The 24,061-nt window shown below is 49.6% G+C and overlaps 1 protein-coding gene across 2 annotated transcripts in view; it reads right to left on the minus strand.

Moving 5' to 3' along the window:
- The window catches only part of Wwc1 (WW and C2 domain containing 1), a 141,898-nt gene that overhangs the window by 18,780 nt on the left and 99,057 nt on the right, over positions 1–24,061 (minus strand). For both annotated transcript variants that reach the window (XM_059270350.1, XM_059270351.1), the window contains exons 10-17: positions 20,658–20,747; positions 18,783–19,318; positions 14,568–14,676; positions 14,063–14,143; positions 12,518–12,604; positions 11,140–11,332; positions 5,791–5,931; positions 3,483–3,574 (exon numbers count right to left, since the gene is read on the minus strand). In XM_059270350.1, coding sequence (XP_059126333.1) covers positions 3,483–3,574; positions 5,791–5,931; positions 11,140–11,332; positions 12,518–12,604; positions 14,063–14,143; positions 14,568–14,676; positions 18,783–19,318; positions 20,658–20,747 — 1,329 coding nt within the window. The remainder of the gene's footprint in view (positions 1–3,482; positions 3,575–5,790; positions 5,932–11,139; positions 11,333–12,517; positions 12,605–14,062; positions 14,144–14,567; positions 14,677–18,782; positions 19,319–20,657; positions 20,748–24,061) is intronic.

Raw genomic sequence — 24,061 nt, forward strand, 5'->3', positions numbered from 1 at the left:
CCTGGTCTGCACAGCGGACTGTCAGGCTAGCCAGGGCTCCATAGTCAGACCCCATCTCAAATGAAACAACAGAACTAGCTAAGAAAATGGCTGGAAGGGCCGAGGCTGCATGCTGCTCTATGACAGTGGTTCTGGACCTTCCTGACACCGTGACCCTTTAGTACAGTTCCTCATGCTGTGGTGACCTCCCTTTAGTACAGTTCCTCACGCTGTGGTGACCCCCCTTTAGTACAGTTCCTCACGCTGTGGTGACCCCCCTTTAGTACAGTTCCTCACGCTGTGGTGACCCCCCTTTATTTAGTACAGTTCCTCACGCTGTGGTGACCCCCCTTTAGTACAGGTCCTCATGCTGTGGTGACCCCCCTTTAGTACAGTTCCTCACGCTGTGGTGACCCCCCTTTAGTACAGTTCCTCACGCTGTGGTGACCCCCCTTTATTTAGTACAGTTCCTCACGCTGTGGTGACCCCCCTTTAGTACAGGTCCTCATGCTGTGGTGACCCCCCTTTAGTACAGTTCCTCACGCTGTGGTGACCCCCCTTTAGTACAGTTCCTCACGCTGTGGTGACCCCCCTTTAGTACAGTTCCTCACGCTGTGGTGACCCCCCTTTAGTACAGTTCCTCACGCTGTGGTGACCCCCCTTTATTTAGTACAGTTCCTCACGCTGTGGTGACCCCCCTTTATTTAGTACAGTTCCTCACGCTGTGGTGACCCCCCTTTAGTACAGTTCCTCACGCTGTGGTGACCCCCCTTTAGTACAGTTCCTCACGCTGTGGTGACCCCCCTTTAGTACAGTTCCTCACGCTGTGGTGACCCCCCTTTAGTACAGTTCCTCACGCTGTGGTGATCCCCCTTTAGTACAGGTCCTCACGCTGTGGTGACCCCCCTTTAGTACAGTTCCTCACGCTGTGGTGACCCCCCTTTAGTACAGTTCCTCACGCTGTGGTGACCCCCCTTTAGTACAGTTCCTCACGCTGTGGTGACCCCCCTTTAGTACAGTTCCTCACGCTGTGGTGACCCCCCTTTAGTACAGTCCCTCACGCTGTGGTGACCCCCCTTTAGTACAGTTCCTCACGCTGTGGTGACCCCCCTTTAGTACAGTTCCTCACGCTGTGGTGACCCCCCTTTAGTACAGTGCCTCACGCTGTGGTGACCCCCCTTTAGTACAGTTCCTCACGCTATGGTGACCCCCCTTTAGTACAGGTCCTCATGCTGTGGTGACCCCCCTTTAGTACAGTTCCTCACGCTGTGGTGACCCCACCCACACAATTGTTCTCACTGCCACCTCACAACTGTCATTTTGCGACTGTTACGAATCATAACGTAAATATCTGTGTTTTCCGATGGTCTTAGGTGACCCCTGTGAAAGGGTTATTTGACCCCCCCAAAGGAGTTGCAACCCACAAGTTGATAAAATGCTGGTCTATGAAGTAGATATGTCAGCCATTAGCTCCTGTGACCATGACACACTGCACAGTTACCTAAATATGATACGGTCACCTGTATGTGTACAATTAATTATGTGCCAATTTTTTTTTTTAGAGACAGGGTTTCTCTGTGTAACTTTGCGCCTTTCCTGGATCTCGCTCTGTAGACCAAGTTGGCCTTGAACTCACAAAGATCCGCCTGCCTCTGCCTCCCAAGTGTTGGGATTAAAGGCAAGCGCCACCACCGCCCGGCCTTTTTTTTTTTTTTTTTTTTTTTTTTTTTAAAGTAAAAGTGCAGCTGGGCATAGTGGCACACCTTTCTTTCTTTCTTTCTTTCTTTCTTTCTTTCTTTCTTTCTTTCTTTCTTTCTTTCTTTCTTTCTTTCTTTCTTTCTTTCTTTCTTTATTTTTGGAGCTGAGGACTGAACCCAGGGCCTTGCGCTTGCTAGGCAAGCACTCTACCACTGAGCTAAATCCCCAACCCCGAGTGGCACGCCTTTAATCATGGCACTCTGAAGGCAGAGGCAGGTGGATCTCTGGGAGTTCAAGGCCAACTTGGTCTACACAGTGAGATCCAGGACAGCAAGTGCTACATAGTGAGACCCTGTCTTAAACAACAACAACAAACGAAAAGGTGAAACTGCTTTGCTGAGGGGTACACACAGACAGGATTGAAACCCCAGCAGAGGTCCCGGCTGCTGAAGTGTGCAGTGCCCTCTTGCAGTTCATGCGAAGGAACCCAACAGCATCGAACCACACAGTGCGGAACACTGTGTCACGTGCTCTTGTCTAGACATTCTGATTGGCTCAGGGAGAAAGCCTCCCTGTCGGGGACAGTTCTTCAGCCTTGCTGGACAGCTCCGTCTTTCCTTTTAAATACAGGAAGATGGCAGACTGTGTGAGCAGTGTTGATGCTGTTGTCTTTTACAAGGCTACCCTCTGAGGCAGAGCGAGCTCACTCGCCTCAGATCCATTCCTGCCTCTTTGTTTCAGAAGCAGAAGCTTGATGTCCACATTGGGGCCATAGTGCTCACGTCCTAGTCTCCCTCGCAGTGAGTGGGCCTCACTGCAAAGGCCAGCCAATGGGAAGCAAGTGGAAGCTGCTGTATGTGACTTGCAGAAGAACTTCTTGGCTATGAGATGCACAAGCATTTCATCTTTAATCTTTCCTGATGAGTGATTGCCACAATGATGAGGTCTCAGTAAAGACAGCAAACCAGAGAAACAGAAGAAGCCTGAGTTTCCAGTACTACCATGGAGCTAGGCGATTAGATTGTTTCCTCTTATCCTTAAGTAACAAAGGAACAACTTCAACAGTTTTCTCCTCTTCCTCCTCCTCCTCATGCTGGGAATTGAACTTAGGACCTTATGTGTGCTGGGCAAACACTTTACTAGTGAGCTGCATTCTCAGACCAGAACTTTCTCATTTCTATTATTTCTTCGGGCTATTCCTAGCAACCAAGTGCAATTCTTTTTTTTTTTTTTTTTTTTTTTTTTTTTGGTTTTTTGAGACAGGGTTTCTCTGTGTAGCTTTGCGCCTTTCCTGGGACTCACTTGGTAGCCCAGGCTGGCCTTGAACTCACAGAGATCCGCCTGGCTCTGCCTCCCGAGTGCTGGGATTAAAGGCGTGCGTCACCACCGCCCGGCAAGTGCAATTCTTACTGAACAATAAACAATTTATGGCAAATGATTCAAATTTAAAACCTATAGTAAGGTTTAATTTTTTTTTTTTTTTAAACCTAGATTGGTCTTGAACTCAGAACGATCATTCTACCTTAGCATCCTATGTGCTGGGATCACAGATGTGAGCCACCATGCCTGGTTTTAATTTTTTTTTTTTAAGCCCAAATAAATGTCAGTACACCAAAACAAACAATAACATCAGGCAGGAAGAATGCATGGGAGATTTACGGAACACAAACTGGGAAAGGGTTTGGGGTACCACTGTGCCTGCGCTGACTGTAAGCAGAGGTCCTTGATGCTCCCAGGGAAACCTTCCCTTGGCGGCCCAGTGGTCAGGGATCTCCGAATCCAGCCCCTGGGGTGCACTCACTCACCAGCTGCCCTCCAGGGTCTGGGAGCTGCCTCTCCCCTCTTGCCTCTTCTCTAGCTCCACGGCTGTCTGCTCCAGCAAGGCAGATACAGCATCCTGCAGAGACAGAGGCCGCCAGGTCAGCAGGGGCTCTGGGCGCCACCTTACCAGCCAGCGTCTTGAACATGCAACCCTCCTAGAGAGCACAGGGTAAAATCCAAAGGCTGGAGCAGCAAACATCTGACCCATGGTCACTTATACACAGGAACTATTGTTTTGGTTTCGCTGGCCAGTTCTGCAGAACATCTATGTGTGTGGACCTACATAGAAGAATTCATTTAGCAGTCAAGGGAAAGCATTATAGTTCTGATTGGAGGAGATCAGAGAGCTATCTGTCAGTCTTCATGTTGCCCGGCGGTGGTGGCGCACGCCTTTAATCCCAGCACCTGGGAGGCAGAGGCAGGCGGATCTCTGTGAGTTCGAGGCTAGCCTGGTCTACAGAGCAAGTTCTAGGACAGGCACCAAAACTACATAGAGAAACGCTGTCTCGAAAAACAAAACAAACAAAAACGACAAACAACAACAAAACAGTCTTCATGTCACATGAACCATCAATGACATAGCAATGTAATAAGGATGGAGAGAGGCAAGCACCGTGTGTCTGGGAACAGAGACGCGGTGGCAAGTCGGGGGACTGCACATGCGGAGGGCTTCCAGGAGAAGGAACGGAGTGGTACCATGCCTGAGGAAGAAGGTGTGACCTGAGAGAATTGGTGACTCTCTCTGACCCTCATTTTCTCCCAAGAAGCATTAGGAAAGGTCATTGTGAAGATTAACTGATGATCTACGCACGAAGAGAAGCCTAGCAGACAGTATTCAGTAGACAGCAGCCGACACCTGAGCAAAGCCAAGCTGTGGCTTTCTGATCACGTGGTTAATTTACCACTGTCCTCAGCTGGGGCACGGAGTGGAGGTCGCAAGGCTAGGAACCTCCTGACCAGTTCTTTGGGAGAAGGAAAGGAAGATCTAGAATTAAGCAAGGACCATGACCGGTGGTTTGTTCATATATAGCAGCTCCCTGAACCACACAGCCATCAGGCTCTGCAGAGAGAAGCCATGAGCTATGGGCGGCTTGTTGGATGCGTGCCCTTTTTTGGTTTTGGTTTCGAGACAGGGTCTCTTTGTATAGCTCTGGCTGGCCCAGAACTTGCTTTGTAGAGCAGGCTGACCTCCAACTTTCAATGATCCTGCGCTTCTGCCTCCTCATGCTGGATTACGGGCTTGCCAGAGATGGTTTAGGGATGTTTTCAAGGACTAGTGCTAAAACCTTTTTTCAAACCACAGCAAGGAAAACATTTTCAAGTAACTCAAGCAGGCCAGCTGCCACTGACCCGGCCTTTGCCAGAAGCACTCGCTATATCCATTTCTTCAAAGTTTCCCAACAACCGTATCTCAAGCTCCTTACTAGACATGAAAGAACAAACAAACAAACAAACATGGAGGCTCAGAGAGGTGATATGCTCGATCTAACATCCAGCCCGGAAGAGCCAAGTTCTGAACAGCCTTCCCTAAACTCCCTCCAGTTTCAGGTTTTCTTTCTTAGTTTTTTTGTTTTTGTTTTTGTTTTTGGTTTTTTCGAGACAGGGTTTCTCTGTGTAGCTTTGCGCCTTTCCTAGAACTCACTTGGTAGCCCAGGCTGGGCTCAAACTCACAGAGATCCGCCTGCCTCTGCCTCCCGAGTGCTGGGATTAAAGGCATGCACCACCACCACCTGGCTTTGTTTGTTTGTTTTTTGAGACAGAGTTTCTCTGTGTAGCTTTGCGCCTTTCCTGGATCTCGCTCTGTAGACCAGGCTGGCCTCGAACTCACAAAGATCCGCCTGCCTCTGCCTCCCGGGGAGTGCTGGGATTAAAGGCATGCGCCACCACCGCCCCACTCAGTTTCAGGTTTTCAAGAAAGAACTATTTCCTCCATCTCTCAACTTTCTCCTTCCGTCTCAATTCTTTTATGCAGGAGCTCACTTGTGTAAGGCTGGCCCCATCCCTGAATCACTCATATCCCCTCTACATCACTTTGTAAAAACTTAAAGTTTTTTTTTTTTAAATCACAGAAGCGATACAAGGTACAGCAGAATACAGAAGAAGAAGAAAATGAAAACCCTCAAGGAGCTGGGTTGTGACCACTCAGGGAAGACCATTCCTGCATGGCCCTCTCCTCCCGCCTGTTTCTGTTTCCTCCTACCCCCGGCTCCTGTCCTCCACCCCCGCAAGCTGGGCTCTGGTTCATCGGGGGCTGCAGGTGTGGGGATGGGAGGGCCCACTTAGTCCACTCACCATGTGGTCGGCCCCGGTAGCTCCCGCTGGCTGGGGCTCCCTGCATTCTTTCTTCAAGTATTTGTAGCTCAGGAGGTTGTACCAGCGTGTTGACCTCTCCCCAGACCGGCAGACCTCAGCCAGGCTGATCTGGGCACCTCCCTGTTAGGGGCAAACAGAGAGAAGAGTATAAATATGTCAGCTAATGGAGACAATATGGAAAACAGCAGTTCCCACGAGAGAGGGGTGGAGCTTCCTAACAGGGTTTCACTATGTTGCCCCGGCTGGTCTCAAGGGAACTTAAGCCACTCATGTAGCTGGGACTAGGTGCATGTCACCACACCTATTTAAACACCCCACCCCCTTCTCTTTTTAAGATAACTTTGCAGGTTGACCCTGAATTCACTACATCACCCACACTGGTCCTGAACTCAGCCTCTTGAGTGCTAATTTTACAGCCATTTTGCCTCCATGTTGAGCTTCTACGAATGTATATGTCTAGTGTCTTCTGACACAGGTCTTCATGCGGCCGAGGCTGGCCTCAAACTTGCGGTGCAGGTGACGATGACTTTGAACTTCTGATCCTTCTGTCTCCACCTCCCTAGTGTTGGGTTTATGGATGTGTGCTACCACGCTCACGCTGGCCCATTTCTAAAAACTGGATTATTTTGGATTTTGATTGACGATACTTCTCCTGCACTAAACTGGGTCAGGTTCTGGGTTGAGTACTAAGGACAATAGGGTCCCTATATAGTTCCACTTTCCAGCAGCTAAGAGTCCCAAGGAGCATAACACTGAACAAGCAATTACAAGAGAAGTTGCTTTTACATTCCTTATGGGAGGAATTTGCCAACGCTTAGCAAAAATATGGATGCATTTTACCCTGTGGCTTGGGAATCACACGTGTAGGCATCTATCCCGTAGACACAAGTACAAAAAGACCAATTCACTGGAGCCTTCATTTTGTTTTTTTAATAGTTCAAAAAGTTGCTATGTAGTTGAGACTGAGACTGGCCTTGAATTACTAATCCTCCTGATCTTAACTTTCTGGGATTATAGGTGCACATACAGATGCAAAAATAACGACACACACACACACACACACACACACACACATGCATGCACGCATGCACGCACGCACGCATGCGCACAGGTATATTTGCACTATGTCTAAGGTACAAAGGGTAGATGATCGATCATGTGTTCAACAAGAAATAACAGGCAGATATGGAATAAACAAATCCAAATGGCTACCAATATGAGGTAGGATTGGGGTTGATGTCAGAGTGGCAGCTTTTTGTGCACTTTTTCTTTTTGAAGCATACAAACGCACTCCCTAAGTCAAAAATGAAGCACAACAGACTAACCTACCTCACCAAGAAGGGAGCTGTTCAAGTACAGTCTCCTCCAGTCCAGCCCCAGCAGGAAGCCCTGCAGGCTGACCTTACTCATGCCTTAGGCACTGAAGTGTCTCACCCAGTCCTCTTCTGAAGAGCTCAGGACAGGTTTGGGGTTCAACTCACCCACTTTCCCCTTTGTCTGCACATGCCAGTGGCTGGGTCAACGGGCGGCAGGTGTATCAGAGGTCAGTGTGTAAGCGGGCCTCTAGCTGGGGAGGGCTCAGCTGAGGAAGGGGCTCTTCAACCCACCTGAGAACCTGTCTTCTACTTTCTCCTCCTCCAGGATGGGTATCTCTAGTGCCAATCTGAATCTAAACCGCTCCAAAACCCAAAACTATTCGAGCAGCAGCAGGATGCCATAAGTGAAAAACGCCATGCCATACCTTTTTCTCAGGCACAAAGTTACTTAACATAGTCTATAATTACCTTCAGGCTAGGAATACAAGGTGTATCTGAAACAAACAAACTTCCTATTTAGACTCGAATTCCAGCTCCACTGTATCTCATCATATATGCAAATTTTCTAAACCAGTCAAACAAAAAACCAAAACCCCCGAACAAACAAACAACCCCCTTGAGATCTGAAACAGTTCTGGTCAGGTATTTCTGACAGGGATATCCAACCTAAAACAGGAGGTACAGATCATGGCGCAGACTGCTAAGCCTGGGTGGGTGACTAACAGAACTTTCTGGGAGAAGAGTGTCGAGCAGGGAGAGGAAGTCAGCACGTTCTGACACTTTACTGTCTTGACACCAGCTTCCTCACCAGGGGAATGAGGAGCCTTAGCTGCTGTACGCAGGCCTGGGGGGTGAGTTATTGTCAATTCAGGAATTAAGTGGCTGCATGCTCCAGGCACCAGAATAAATGTAAATATATACAAGAATATGTATATTACACCTTTATTCATTCAACAAGTATTCCCTGTAGCCAGAGAAACATCTAGAACACGATTCCTCCCCAAGGGGATGACAGTTTCCTGGGGAGACATACCAACATACTGGATATTGCAGTTCAGAACATGACAGGCTGTGTTTGAGGTACAGGCTGCGGAGGGATCATGAGAACGGTTTGGAAGCATGACGCCTTCATCAGGTTATTATTAATGGCAAGAAGATGCACTGCCTGCTGGCACAGGCGCCCAGGTAGGACTATCATTCACCTTCACCAACGAGAAGCATTTGGAGGGCATTTACTCATGCATGGATTCAACAGACACGATTTACTGAACAGACTCTAAGCGCCGAAGTGCGTAAGTCGGGGAGCGAACTGTCCAAGGAGCCAGGGTGTGGGGGTGAGGGGCATCCAGGGTCTGTGGGAAAACAGTGATGAATGGTAACTTTCACAGGATGCCGCACAGCACTGCTCAGGTGTATTTTCTGTCCGGTCCCACAGGTGGGGGTGGGGCTGCCTGAGGTCTGGGAAGTAACACCCCGGAGTGTAACACGGTCTAACAGGAACGTGTGAAGAAGGTGAAAGCGTGCAAATCCATGTTGGTCCTTGGTTATCTCCCTGGGTGAACCGGGCAGGTAACTTAGCCTTTTGGGGGCCTTGCTCAGTCTCTAAAGTGAAGATCACCCACACACCTCTTCCTGGAGCTGTGCTGAGGTCACACAAGGAGCTCTTGGCCCCATGGTGAACACACACACACACACACACACACACACACACACACGCACGCGCGCGCACACACACACACACACACACACACACACACACACACACACACACACACACACGCGCGCGCGCGCGCGCGCGCGCTGCTTGTACGGCTGACTGAATGGCTTACAACAGCCTGGGGATTCCACAGCCCCGGCAAGACGCTCCGAGTGGGAGGAGAGAAGCCCTTTCCTTCCCTGTCTCACAGCTTGTCCTCCTCCAGCCACCCAAACCCACACTTCAAGTTCCCAAAGTAGCCAGGCAAGGAGGTTTCCCATTGGTCACCGACAGCAATGAGCCACTGTAAGATGAGCGGGCTTTTTTTTTTTTTGGCTGTTGCCATGGCAACCAGCAATGGCCAGACTTCAATTAGGAAGGTAGAATAAAAGGCACCCACTTAGGAGAAGAAAACAGGATTTAGTCTCTTCCCAGAGCCGAGGCAAAGCATCACCCGAGGAGCCTGGGTCTGGAAATGCTTTCCTTCAGTGTCCACCATGTTCTCTAAACCTTTTTATTTTATTTTTTTGTCGCATCTGTGGCCTCCAGGGAGCCCTAAGCTAGCAAAGAAAGGACACTGAGGGACTTCAATGAATGCCCTGCAGACAAGGGGTCCGGATACAGCTCTGTCACTGTGTAACTGTGCGACCTAAAGCAAAATCTTCATCTCCATGACTCAGTTTCCCACTGGTGCAAAGTACCTATTTTATAAGATGAGTGACATTGATGGGGAGAATGCTTGTCAGGGACCTCATTTAGTGTCTGTCAGAAAATGTCATCCAACTGGCATTTACTGTGGCATTTGTGTCCATGGTAACATCACCATAAGAGGTGGGGTTTCTGTCACGGGCTGAGCAGGAAAGTGACTGACGCTTACGTTCATTGAACGCTTAGCCAGTGTGGAGACTCCGTCGTTCTGTGTCTGTGTTACACAAAGTGTGACCTGGGTTGGTAGCATCCTCAAGCCCTGGGAACATGTTAGAAATGCAGATTCTCAAATTTGCTGAATCTCCATCTACCAGAGTACACCAAGCGACTCACAACACCTGCCCATGTGCGCCAAGTCTGGGCAGCATGGCAGTAGGTTGGCAATAAGAGCCGCATCACAGATTTAGGAATGGAGACTGGGCATTGGAGACTCTCAGGTGGCAAGGCTGGGAAGGGCTAGCCTGGTGACTTGTCCTTATATCCTGAGGATGCAGTCCCCAAATTCCCCAGCAGAAAGGATTCTCCATCACAAGCAGACCCAAGTGAAGCTAGACAGCTAAGTGTCTCTCACTCTGGGCAAAGACCCATGGCTGCCACCAGAAGAAAAACCAGCCTGCAGGGGAGGCAGCAATTGCCATGGTTACTTTCTCAGCTTCCAGACATGGATGCAGGGAGAAAGCTCAGTGCCATGGACAAATCCCCGGCCTATGCTCTACATGAGCTCCACATTTAATTCGGTCACTTGAACCCATCCACTTCCAACACAGCTCACACCACAGGTTGTCTGTGTGTGTTAGCTGCCAATGTTTCCCCTTGTATAGGGAGGGGCTCTCTCACCAGGTCTCCAGTGCAACCCAACACAGGCACAGACACCTAATAGGCTCCCAGCAGAGACCAGGCTGAGCAGAGCTCTCTTTTAACTCAAAATCCCACATTACTTTAAAGACACTGGAGCTGTCATTTAAACACTCAGAGATGGCAACAGAGGTAAGAAAGCCTTTCATCTCGTTCAGTTCATTTGTATCCCAGAAGCCCCTGGGGAGGGGTTACTCAAGGTTGAACAACCTCGCTCTGCCTGTATTTAAGTGCATGGCTTTCACAGGGCCAACGTCCCATCTCCATACCCAGCTCGTGTCAACGCAGAGAGGAGGAGGAAGCCGGAGGAGCAGGATAGGTCCCGTTAACTGAGAACCCGTGTCAGACACACCCGTAGGTGCTTTGTGTGCGGGCTCGTCAGCCTCGGCCATCAGGAGGCGTTGTAGACAAAGAAGGGGAAAAGAGGAGGTGTGAAGGAGCTCGCCCTGGCCACTCAGCTGGACCTCAAGTGGTAAAGATGGGATTAAAGGGCAGGCTGTCATCTTCCTGCTTCTTGTCCGATCTCTAATGCCGCACTGTGAGGCTGAGGCGGGTGGCATGCCCTTCCATGTTACTCCTCTCACACTGGGGACTCCCGCACACCACAAGTCCCAGACCGCTATTGTCTGTGGAGGCATCTCTGCCTGAAATCCAGAACGAATACCACACATACCCCAACCTGTATCACTTCATCCCCTAAGGACCGAAGGCCAGGTGGACAGACAGACAGACAGACAAAGACTCAGCCCTCACCAGGCACTCTTCTGTATGGCTCCTGTCAGTAGTACAGACATCTACTCGTAAGGTCTTCTGGTGAAGGGCTGGGTAGGACATGGACACCCAGAATGCCTCGTTGAACACGAGGGTATCTGCAGAGTCCAGAGGTCGGGTTCTGAACAGGCAGGTGCTGCTTTCAGAGCAAGGCAGGATGGCTACTCGAATGTTCCTGGGGGGAGACAGAACCGTCAGAGAGCTGGGTCAGCTGTCTGGGACTAACATAGTGCAGAAATCCCCAGGGAGACAGCCGTGAAGGAGAGAACGCAGAATTTCTTATGTGAGGGATTCAGGAAGGGCTCTGGGGTACCAACTGCTCTTCCTGCCATGGGTCTCCAAATTCTTAAGAGTCTCAAAGGTTGTGGAGGCCGAGGAAAACTGGGTGCAAATGTTGATAGGCAGCAGTTCACTAGCACTGAGCAGTGGTGGGAAACAGGGGCGCTGGTGTGCTGAAGGCAAATGCTCTAATCTCTGCGGGCAGGAGTTTGACAATTCTGTGTTGTGTGTACATGTAAGTGGAGGTCAGAGGTCAACCTTATGTGTCAGTCCTCATATGCTATCTACCTCGTTTTTTAAGACAGAGTCTCTCATTGGCTTGGAGCTTGCCAAATAGGCGAGACTGGCTGGCTGCTAAGCCCCAGGGATTTGCCTATCTATGTCCCCCCCCCCCCCCGCCCCCTTTCTGGTCCTGGCATTGTTTGAGCGGCAGAAATGAGACAGTCCAGAGCTCTGGTCTAGCCTTCCTTGGGTTTTTGTCAGCCTTCTCTTCCCCCGTCCCCCATCCTATCCCAGGACACTGGCTGAATAGAGCAATGGTTGCCTCTAGACCTTATGGTCTAGTTATGGGAGGAAATGTAGAGGTGGATGAATGCAATCTAACATAAACCCGGTCTACAGCAAGGATGCATGCAGATTGTGCAGATGCTTGTCATCCTAGCAACCTCCAGGTCACACACTGGTCATATCCTTCCTAGAGAAGCACACGGACTGGTAGTGTTGAGTGGAGAACCAGAGACTCGTTTCTGTGTAGAGAAGATAACAGGGACCTGACCGTTCTCATGAGGTCACAGCCCAGGAGATTTCCAGGAAGGCCCAGCTTGCCCAGCATTCCTTGAGCAGCAGGTGGTGGGCAGCCAGGCTGTACCAGGAAGTGGGGAAGCTATCTACAGTGCCACTCTCCAAAGCTGGTAGGTGTGCCATTGTGCGTGTGTGCACACAGGCAGCATGTGTGTATATACTATTATTTAATAATACCTGCAGCAGTATTTGGAGTTAGAGCAGGACACAGCCAAAGAGCTTCCCCAGGGAGAGGCGCAGCAGGTGAGAGGGATATACAAATGTAGGGCTCCATACTCACACTTTCTGGTCTTGTTGCAGTAACAGAGCAGAGAGATTACTCAGCTGGATTACTAATATTGCAAATTGCCTGTTCTTCTCATCATACCTGAAATGAAGGGGCGGGAAGAACATCAATCAGCAAATAATTTATTTCCTTCCTTCCTTCCTCCCTCCTCTTCCCCCCTTTTTTCTTTCAAACAGGGTCTCACTATATAGCCCTGACTAGCCTACGTAGACCAGGCTGGCCTTGAACTCACAGAGATCCTCCTGCCTCTGCTTTCCCAGTGCTGGGATTAAGGGTGTGTGCCACCAGGCCCAACATTTTCTTTCATATGTCAGGGCTGCTGTCTGCTGTCAAGTGTGGTAAGCTGAACAGCACTCATCCTCAGGTTTATTGCTATGACCAGATACAGGTCCAGAACTGGCAGTCATCTGCATTTTATTTGTTTGTCTGGCTGTCTATCACTGAGATAAAGTCTTGCTATATAGCCTTGGCCGGACTGGAACTTGCTACATAGAGCAGGATGGCTTCAAACTCATAGAGATCCACCTGTCTCTGACTCCAAAGTGCTGGGATTCAGGACGTGTACCACTGTGCGTGGCTTATTTTTATTTTAAAGATTTATATATTTTTAATTATGTGTACTTACGTGTGTCTGTATGAAGGGAAATGTAGTGTCTGCAGAGACCAGGAGCATCATTCTCCTAGAGCTAGAGTTACAGCTAGAGTCTCCTGCATGTGCTGGGAACTCAACTCAAGTTCTCTACCAGGGCAGCTTAACTGATGACTCTTAACCACTAGGTCATCTCTCCAGCCGCTTTTTTTCCCTAAGTTTTGAATGTTGTTTTATTTATTATTACTATTATTATTATTATTATTATTATTATTATTATTATTATTATAAGAGAGAATGAGTGAGTATGAGTACAGGTGTGCACATGGCATAGGGCATGTACGGAGTTCAGAGGACAGCGTTTGGAAGTCAGCTGTCTGTCCCCACTGTGGTTCTGGGGACTGAACTCAGGCTTTTGAGGAAGTCATCCTGGAAGTCATCATACTTTTCCTGGGTAAGTCATCCAACCGCTCCACTCACTCCAATTTTTAAAGGGGTACCAGAAGTTAGTGTGAAATTTTCTGATGTTAAATTTTTTTTGCATAAGAAAATGTGGAAGTCATCCCTCAGGAAGAGAAAGCCAGCAGCAACAACCGTGCCTGTGTCAGTCAGCGCTGGGCTGTAGTCTCCAGGGTCAATGATCCTGAGTGAGGATCACTGGAACCTGGATAGGGGTGGAAAGGCAACCACCAGAAGCATAGATACTACCCAAGCAGAAAGCTGATGCCCTCTGCCACTGTCCAGATCAGTACCAGACTGAAGGGCTCAATATCATAGGAATCTTGGCATTCCTTGTCTATGGCGAAGGAGCCAGTAGCCCTCTACTGAGGTACCCACCAAGGCCAGCGGGTCTGCCTTCTTCCAAGGATAGCCATGAAAGTACAATATTGTCGATGAAGAAGAGGCCCTCTATAAATCCTCCCTCTGTCCTTGTCCCCTGCATCACTTACTTCAGGGCAATTTGAACCCGAGTGGCTCCCACGGCTTCCGACTCTTCACTGTCGAATGGAGCAGCTTCAGAAGTGCCCAGTCTACAAGACACCAGGGGAAGGGGTTAGCGTCCCCATGCCTGTCTACAAACAAAGGCGTCTTCTGCACTCAGGGTTCTGGCTGTGAGACTAGACAGCTGGCTGTGTGCTCAGTGCGTCTCTGGACCCTCATTTTCCGAGGTGTTTGGGACCCCTCTCTAGAATATTCTTCCTTTCTCTAACATCTATTTCCCTGGCGTACACTTTGCAATTGTCACCCTGGAACCCACATTTGCCCTAGGAGCCTTGGGTACCACCTGCATCTTTGCTGCCTGCACGTTGGGCGTGGCTCCAAAAAGGACTGCCAGGGGAAAGACTAGGTCACTGAAAATGCCCTTCTGCGGCCCCACCACATCCTGTGGAGCATGGGCTTGAACATCCAGAGCTCACAGACTCCCCAAGAACAGAACAACACCCGGGGACCCACCTCTGCGCGGAAGCCTCGTACACGCCACTGTCCCCAGCCACTGACTCATCGGACACTGCAGCGGACACACAGGCCACTTTCAGGCCACACCCCGGGGCCACACTTGCAGCTGTATGAGGCAGGGGAAGATGAAAGAGGAAAATGTCAAGTTCGGAAATTCTAACCCACTTTCCTGATGGTCCCAGAGAACTCCAATACCTCTGAACACTCTAGAAAGGTCCTTCTCAACTTGAGACAAGGGAAGGGGTCATATGTGATTTCATGTCTGTGATGGCTAATCTTGGCTGTCAATTTGACCACATCTGGAATTAACTAAAACCCAAATGGCTGGGCACACCTGTAAGGGATTTTTTATTATTATTATTATTATTATTATTATTATTATTATTATTATATTATTATTATTATTATTATTTAAATTATTTGATGAGGAAAGATACACTTTTAATCCAGATCTTTGGGGTAGGGAGATCCATCTTCAATCTGGACCACACCTTCTGCTGGCAGTTATATAAAAGAAATGGAAGAAGGAAGCTTACTGTCTTTTTGCCTGTTTGTTCTTGCTTTTGCTGGCAAGTTCATTCTTCCTCTGGCATTAGAGCCTACTTATTTGGGGATCTGGGGTATACTGAAGACCAGCTGAGACATCCAGCCTCATGGACTGAACAACTATTGGATGCTGGGGCCTTTGGTTCATAGGCAGCCATTGTTGGATTAGCCCGTAAGTCATTCTAATAAATCCCCTTTCTCTCTATATATATACATTCATACATATACATACATATATACACATATACATATACATACATACATATGTACACACACATAGATCTAGGGGATCTGCCTCCCTCTTCTGACCTTCAAAGGTATAGGCACAAATAAGGTGCATATAAATACAAGCAGGCTAAACATAAAATAAAATATAAAATGTAAAACTTCCTGGCTTCAAACATGGCTGTGCCATATGCTGCTTTAAGACCCCGGGACACTGACTGAACCCTGGTAAGTTCCAGGCTTCTCCTTTGTGAGGTAAAGATAAAAACATCTACTTAGTAGGGCTTCTGGGGAGACTGAATGTGGGAAAGTCCATAGTATGGAGACTACTAATTCCACCGTATGATGTTCAGGGTGTGTGTGTGTGTGTGTGTGTGTGTGCACATGCGCAAGTGTACAGGTACATGTGTGATGTATAGATATATGTTCAGTCCCAGAGATCAACTCAAGTGCTGCTCCTCAGGTGCCACACCCCTTGTTTTTTTGAACAGGATCTCTCACCCCATTAGAGTAGATTAGTTGGCCAGCAAGCCCCAGGGATCCATGTCTCCGCCTCCCCAGTGCTGGGATTACAGACACCCACTACCCACACTGGCTTCTTTTCATCTTTTTAATGTGAATTCTGGGGGTTGAACTCAGGCCCTTGTCTGTGAAGCAAACACTTTACCAGCTCCTCAGACCTGGTTGGTTTGGGTTTTTAAGACTGAGTTTTGGTACATAGCTAAGGCTAGCTTCAAACTCCTGATCTTTCTGCCTAAGCCTCCTGAGTGCTAAGACTGATTACCAGCCAGAGTCACCACGCCCAGAGAGTAGTATTGTTTTCTAGGTCCTCCCTACATGCCTGGGACAAATTAACAGCCCTTTGCTTCTTAAAAGAAAGCAAGGGAAGATTCATCCATAGTCAGCTCCTCCTCCTCTCCCCAACCCTCTCCTCAGCAGAAGTCTCTGGCTGGGGTCCTAACTGGGCTCTTGGCATGTGGTACACATTTCCTCCATGCCCAAGTAATGGGCACCTGTGGTGTGCTGGACCCACACAGCCAGGTCCTGAGCTACAAAGGGGAAGAAATCACATCTTGCCATCCGTGAAGGCTAATTCCAGGTATTTGACCCTACAGCCAAATACTCCTAAGCCCTGATGCCTGCTAGGCCCTGGGGCGGATGGAGTCGACCACCCAGGGGCTTGATCTGTGGTGCGCAGAGACTGGGGTTTTGGCAGGCCAGTGGTGAGGAGAGCCTGGGACGCATCAGGCACTGGAGATGAGGAAAAAGCTTTCCCAGCCTTATGCCACACCTGCTGAGCCCTGGGGGAGACTTCCCACCTTCAGCCCCACAGATCCCCACCCTCTGCTAAACCACTTAAGGAGATTAATTTGTCTGCTGACTGAACGGCAGCACTAATCGCATAACCTGCTTAGTGGCTGAGCTCTGCCTGGCACTGCTCGCAGCAGGGGAGGTTGCTGGAGCTGGCGTGAAAGAAGCACATTGTCACCTCGTGCTATCTCCAGCCCTGGAGTCTCAAGACCACTGTCGGGAGGGGAGGGTCTCTTTCCAGGACCTGATTGGAGTCTGAATGTCCTGATGTGGCCCTGGATCCTGAACAAAGACTTCTCAAGCCGAGGCAGAGGTTCTACCCACACCCCCTTCTCTCTGGGGATCAATTTGCTGAGGCTTGCCACCTGCAGTAGGAGGAGGCTTGTTTTTATTTTTGTTTGAGAGAACTCAGCGAGATGCCCTTCCTGATGAGGGAACCCCAGGGATCTCTCTGCCCCTCTTTAAAGAAATGGCTGACACTCAGAGTCTTTAGTTAACTGAGAAGCCTCTGCACCCCGCACCCCGCACCCTGCACCCTCACACACTGGATCCTAGGCATCGGCAATTCCCAGCACAGCAGCCCCGCTACTGCTCATTCTAAAATTAGACAATACACACTTCCCAGAGGTATGAGGTTTAAATGGATAAACTTATGCAGCAGGACCCGAGCCTTGTGTGCCTTGACCCAAACACAAAAGCCAACACTGTTTATTGTTGCTAGGACACCGAGGGTGCAAGGTGGAGCCCACAAGTGAGCTTCAGGAGCACTGTGCTGCATCATGTCTGGGTGGGGCTAGCAAGTATCAGGACAGTCACACATGTGTGGGACACTGAACATCCAGGGATGGGGCTCTGGGATCAGAAAGACCGAGCTTCCGGGGCTAGCTGTGAGGACTACCCTGGCCAATGGATGTTACCTCTTTGAACCTCAGCTTCCTCATCTATGAAATGGGCAGAGAAGAAACAACCCATGTTTTTTTCTTTTTCTTTTTTTTTAAAATACAACACATCTCAGACAAGTGTGGAGAGCTGCAATTTAACAGTTTCCTTCTCATAAAACTAGGCTGTCACTTCCCCAGCAGCACCCAATCTGAAGAATCCCAATTGAATCCTAACCAACTCCAGAATGTTCTTTTTGATTGCCTGAAGAAATGCAAATCATTCCCAGTCTTCCCAAGGTCACACGGGTCCTTGCTATAAGTAGTACAAAATCCACATCCCACTACCAGGTCCTGTGTGATGAGGATGCTGCCACTGAGCCATAGCTTCTCAGCCTGGAGTTATGTCCACTACTGTGATCCCAAAGATTTCACTCCCTCCTCCCTTTTTAAATTAAATTTATTATCACTGTGTGTATAGTGTGTATAGATGTGTACGTGTGCACGTATGTGTGCCACGGTGCATGTGTGGAGGTCAGAGGACAACTTTGGGGAGTCAGCGCTCCTTTTACTGTGGGTTTAGGGTACAGAACTCAGGCTGTCGAGCTTGTGCAGCGAACGCCGTTACCCACCGACCAGCCCATGTTTTTATGTATTTTGAGATAAGATCTCAGAGCTTCTAAATAAACTGGCCACACAGGGGAGGATGACTTTGTACTCCTAATCCTCACGCCTCTTCCTCCTAAATGCTGAGATTGTAGTTGAATGCCGCCACACCTTCTTACACCCCCCCCCAAACACACCCCCTCCTCCATCTCATCAGTTAAGCCTCTATCCATTCTGAAGCAGTCTCACCTCCATCCAAAGGCTCTACCACGTACCCTGCTGTGTTTACTTCACATGCTTCTGTCTGGTACGTGTCTAGTGGCTCCAGCTGAACCCAAGCTTTTCAAGAGCAGTGTCTATCATCTACACGGAACCTCAGCAACTAAGTTTGCCATACGACGTATCTATGGAAAGCTTAGACGAATTAATCCATTAGCCCAGGATCTGGGACTCATTTTACTAGGTACTAAATATCTGTCGAATGAAATCCACCACAACAAAACAAAACCCTAGCCTAGGACCTGGCACATTCTGCATTTGTCAGTATCTACCAATCAAATGAAGACCCAGCCATAGACAGTAGTCGGGAATTATCACAGGTACCCCCTTGCCTCCTGGTTCCAAATAAGGACACTGTACTCCTTACCTTGGCCCAATGGCTTGCCCTCAGGTCCTGGTTCCTCCAGCCGGTATCTCTCCCGGGCACTGCTGCCGAGGCTCAGCTCACAAAGAGTGGCACTCAGCTCTGTGTCTTCAAACTCCAGCGGGGTCAGAAAGGCATCTCCAGCCAGGAGGGAATCAGTGATGAGAGGGGAGCAGGGAGGGGATGGGGAGGAGAGAGAGGAGCGTGGTGACAGGGAGGTCATGGATTTTGGAGTGCCAGACAGGGAGCGCAAAGCCTGCAGGCGGCTGCCTCCCTCAGCCTTCTGTGTCTTGGCCACTTCGTCTTCATGGATGGTGGTGATGCAGCCTGAGGGCCGGAAGCCTGTGGCCCCCTCCAGGAGCAGCAGTTCCACCTTGCTCTGGAGCTCCGAGTCCAGCTGCTCGAATGGGTCGTAGCAGAGGTCAGTGAAGCTGGCTGAGGTGGAGGAGTCCAGGCTAGAGGCAGCCAGGGAGCCCCGGCTGGATGTGAGTGACCCAGGGCTGCTGCCCGAAGACAGTGACTGCATGCTGCTTGAGAGGCTGGGGGCAGGGAAAGGAAGAAAGGGATGATGATGGAGTGAGGTGCCCACAGGGAACTCCCCCAGGCTCTGGAAAACACTTCGGGTACCAATACGCCTCCGTCTTCCTAGCCCACTTGACAGCCTAAGCTGGACCAGGGACCCAATTTCACTAAGGAGAAAATAGAGATCCCGAGAAAGCCATGGACCCAAAGTAGCAGAGCTGGGATGTGGAACCAAGTTCAGTCTCTTGCTGTGTATGTCAGGCTGGCCTCATTTGATGCTCTCATTTGAAGCTCTGAGTGATGGATTATAGTTGGGAGCCACACACCTGGCTTCCACACTTTCCTTCTATCCCTAATGTCACTTTGCATCGTTATTGAGATATTTTTGTTTGTTTTCTTTTATTGATTGATTGATTGATTGATTTAGATGGGGTCTCACTGGGTAGCTCTGGCAGGCCTAAAACTTACTATGTGGACCAGGCTGGCCTTGAAATATTTCTTAATATCTTTCTTGAAATGAATTCCCACTTTTTTTTTTTTTTGATAGTCTTATGTCGCCTAGGCTGACCTCGAACTTACTATGTAGCTGAGGCTGGCCTTGCAGGTGTACACCATCACATTCACCTTTTTTTCCCCCCTAAAGATAGGGTCTCTCTATGAATTCCTGGCTGTTCTGGAGCTTGCTATGTAGACTAGTTTGGCCTCAGAGATCCACCTGCCTATACCTTCCAAGTGCTGGGATTAAAGGCATGTGACACCATGGCCAGCCTCACTTCATTTTTTTTTTTTTTTTTTTTTTGAGACAGCGTTTCTCCGTGTAGTTTTGGAGCCTGTCCTGGAACTCACTTTGTAGACCAGGCTGGCCTTGAACTCACAGAGATCCACATGGCTCTGCCTCCCGAGTGCTGGGATTAAAGGCATGCGCCACCACTGCCTCGCCACTTCACTTTTTAATATGTTAAAATATTTAACTTAAAAGGAGGTCTTACATCCTAAATGTCAATTGAAAGGCAGTATCTATTGCTTTAAACAGGAAGAAACCACTTTTGTTGGGGATTAGGGGGGGAGAAACTTAACAATATACTTCGGTCCTCCAGGCCTACTGCATGCTGTAGATGTGGGTTGGCAGGCAGGAGTGATAATGCTTTCAGACACACGGGCATCTTCTTGGGGGCATCTCTTTGTGCATAGTCCCAAAGGATGGAAGACCACAGCCAGCCACCCTGGCCAAGCCCCTATCTGCTAGAATAACCACCTTCTACGCTTCTCATAGTCAAGGAGGATCGGTGAAGGGCAGCATGGAGCTGGACCGCCTCCTGGCCATCCCCATGGGAACAGTCACCACCCACCACTCACCTTTTCAGCTGAGAGTGCAGAGTGGCCACCTGCCGAGTAGCTTCCTCCAGCTCTCTCACCAGCTGATTCCTCTTGCTGCTCAACTTCAACCTGGAGGAAGAGAAGGCGTGAGGATGATGTCCCAAAGGGATGCAGTGCTCCAGGTTCTTCCCCTCTGGGTCTCCAAAGGGAAAGCAAGGTCTGTGCCCTAATAGATGGACACGGCAACCCAAAGACACGTGCACAGGAACTGTGGAAACATCTTATTAGGGTGTCGGGAAGAAATACAGCCTCTTTATATACAAATTCTATAGTAACTGTGTTGCCACCTGCCACATATTACGGACTAAGCTAGGAACCTGAATGCATTGCGCTGACTGAACTCATAATGTCATGTGCACGTGAAGATTGATTCTCACCATTTCACAAATGAGGAAATTGAGGCTCCTAGTAAATTATGGAATTAATGGAAGAATTAGGATCCCAAAGTACCATTCCCTCCCTCTCCTCTTTCTGTCTCTCTCTCCTTCTTCTCCTCTCCCGCCCTCCCTCCTCCTCTTCATCAACTATTATTTGCTGAGTACCCAGGTCACACTAGATGCTGTCCCTGGCATCAGGGACACAACTATAAGGGAGAAAACAAAACAAAACTCATTGCCACTCTTACAGAGCATGGGGGGCGGAAGACAACAGGCATCTAATTAACGCAGGGTGTGACAAGGGCCAGAAGAATCGAAAAGAACAGAGGAAGGGATCCTTAATTCAGACGTTGAGCAAATGGCTTCGTGGCCAAGATTTCTGGCACCCACCCTCGCCTATGTCCTGGGTTCCCAGGCTCGAAGCTAGATCACTTTCCCAGGCTCCCTTGCAGTTGGCTGAGGCACACGAACAACTTCTAGACAATGGGACATGAGCCGAAGCCGTGTGTATCAGACTGAAGTGTCTTCCTCAGACTCTTGTGGCCTTAAAGGGGAGGTAGCAAGGCTGTGGGCTCTTCAATGAGATACTATATGGGGAGGAAATAAACTTCAGGAGTGTTTATCCACAGAGATTTGGGGCTATTTCTTACAGCAGGTGGATCCCCTACTAATAAGGAAATTTAAGTGGCTCTGTAGACAGGAGTTGAGAAAGAAGTAATACTTTTTTCCTAGATGAAGTGGCTGAGATTCACTCTACTGTGGGGACTTGATGATAAATTTCCATGTCCAGGTGACTTATTGCTACTTTCTGCCACCCTGCTGGAGAAGGAACTGACTGATCCTTGCTCCCTGGACTCAGGAAGGTACCAAGAGCTCAGCCAACCCTGCCTGGCGCCTGAGGGCAAGGGCTGGTTTTCACACAAAATCCAACCAAACCAGGCTGTCTCTCTACCACAACAGCCAGGACTCTAGCACATGAGACCAGAGGTGGCTTTAGACACAGCTCACAAGCGCAGAAGGCACGCTGAGCTTGTCACTGGGTAAGTGAACCTTCGAAATGACTGACAAGAGAGCCAGAGTAGTAAGCCGCCGCCGCCGGGTAGGCTGACTGGCCTTGGCACAAGTCTTGGCCAACTCAATCTCTAGAGATTCCCTCCCAGATTCTTGCCTGCGGCTGATGGGACCAGAGAGCAGGCTGGCAGATGGGGTCTGTAATGAACAAAGCACAGAACTCTCAACGGAACGGATGAGGCTGTGCCACGTCCCATCACTCTCTAAGAACAAAGCTCACAAAGGAGGAGAGGTCTGAGGTCAAGAAGTGGAGCTCGTGGTGTCTACAGAGGAAGCCTGGGAGCAAACGCAGGTCCCCACTGGAGCCTGGCGGGACAGTGAGGGAACTGTCGTGGGGCCGACCTGACTTCCTGAGCAAGGGCAGCCACGGGACAGTAACATGCAGGTGCCGCGGTCCTCTCCCAGCGGCAACAGGCTTCGCAGGCCAGATGGCATGTGAGTGATGTGCCCAGCACATGCTGGAAGGCCATGAATACATCAATTGTGGAAATAGGCAGGAGACCCAGGGGGTGGGGGCCTGAGTGGCCACAAGCTGTAGCTTGGCACCTGGGGTGCTGGTTAAAAATGCAATAGCCTGGGCTGACTGGTCCCCAAGGTGGGGGCCACGGTGACCACGATCTAACAAGCATCCTGTGTGACTGACTGCACACCGACTCTGATGCACTGTTGAAAAGCCAGAGTGAAGCGGGGGATCGTGAAGAATGCGAAGACAGTTCTGAAGGAGAAAGAAAAGAGGGGAGGGAAGGAGGAACGTTAAGAAAGGCACAGGGGCGCTAAAAGGAAGAGAGAGAGAGAGAGAGAGAGAGAGAGAGAGAGAGAGAGAGAGAGAGAGAGAGAGAGAGAAAGCAGGAATCTAGAGGCCCAGCACTGAATACAGACAACAGGGATCAGGATCACGCGGCTGGAGACTCATCAGTACTCTCCCCACCGTGCCCCGCCCCCATCTCTCCTCAGACCCCTCTCAGGGCACACATGGCATCTTGCCCCTGGGCTCACTGCCTTCCTGACTGCTGCATTCCCCCAGGACCTCTGTGTGCCTCCGTTCTTCCATCGGAGCTCCTGGACCTTTGAAAGATGGGGTTGAAAGCGGTACTGAAAGGCCCCTCTGAGTGGGCAGCTGCCTAAACTTGAATCACAAGCTTGGAGGCGTCTGATCCCAGCTCTGTCACTGGGTGATGTCAAATGAGCCTCGATTTCCCCATCGGCAAAAGAGAGGTTACTCTCCAGTTTCAGGACAGAATACAGGGTCTGGCACACAAGCCAGCACAGCTGAGGGGTGCCTCAAGACACTTCCAGTTCTAGCTTCAGGAAACGAAAGCATTCGTAACAGGGAGATGTCTCAATTCACAGGCTGGTCCAATGCCCGCCTGCAGACTTCTGGTACTCGGGGCCTTTGCCTTCTTTTCTCTCTATGGGGCAAATGCAGCCCATATTGGTCAATAGTTTGCTCAGGTATCTCTTTTGACCCAGCAAGAGTCAAGCAGGGTTGTGATCAGTGTGTTCTCTCCAGCCAAAGGCTCTCAGGGACAGTCACCGGGTCTATTTACAGGTGAGTCCAGGCCCTGGCACAAAGGTCCAGTAAGCACCTGCCCAGGCCACCCACCCGTTTATACTTTCAACAAACACTAAAGGCACAGGACATACCGACAGAACCCTTATCCCCAAAGGGTACAGTTCCAGGAAAAAAAATCAGCAGAGTGCCTTCGGGCAAGTGCTTGAGCGCTATAAAACAACAATTATTCAAGGTCTGCTGTTCTCCTTCTACTAAGTTGGTGATGGGTCAGAGCTGGCCAGCCATTCCTGCTAGCAGAGGACAGAAGGCAAGGGGAGAGATTTTTGGATGTCCCAGTTAGTAGTTCTGAGAATGTGCTTGGCCAGGAAAGATTGGCCCAGTTAGCAATCATGGATTCTTTGAGGCCCCAGGGGACAGGGCAG

Source organism: Peromyscus eremicus, chromosome 8a, assembly GCF_949786415.1.
Source record: "Peromyscus eremicus chromosome 8a, PerEre_H2_v1, whole genome shotgun sequence".
NCBI classification, from domain to species: Eukaryota; Metazoa; Chordata; class Mammalia; order Rodentia; family Cricetidae; genus Peromyscus; species Peromyscus eremicus.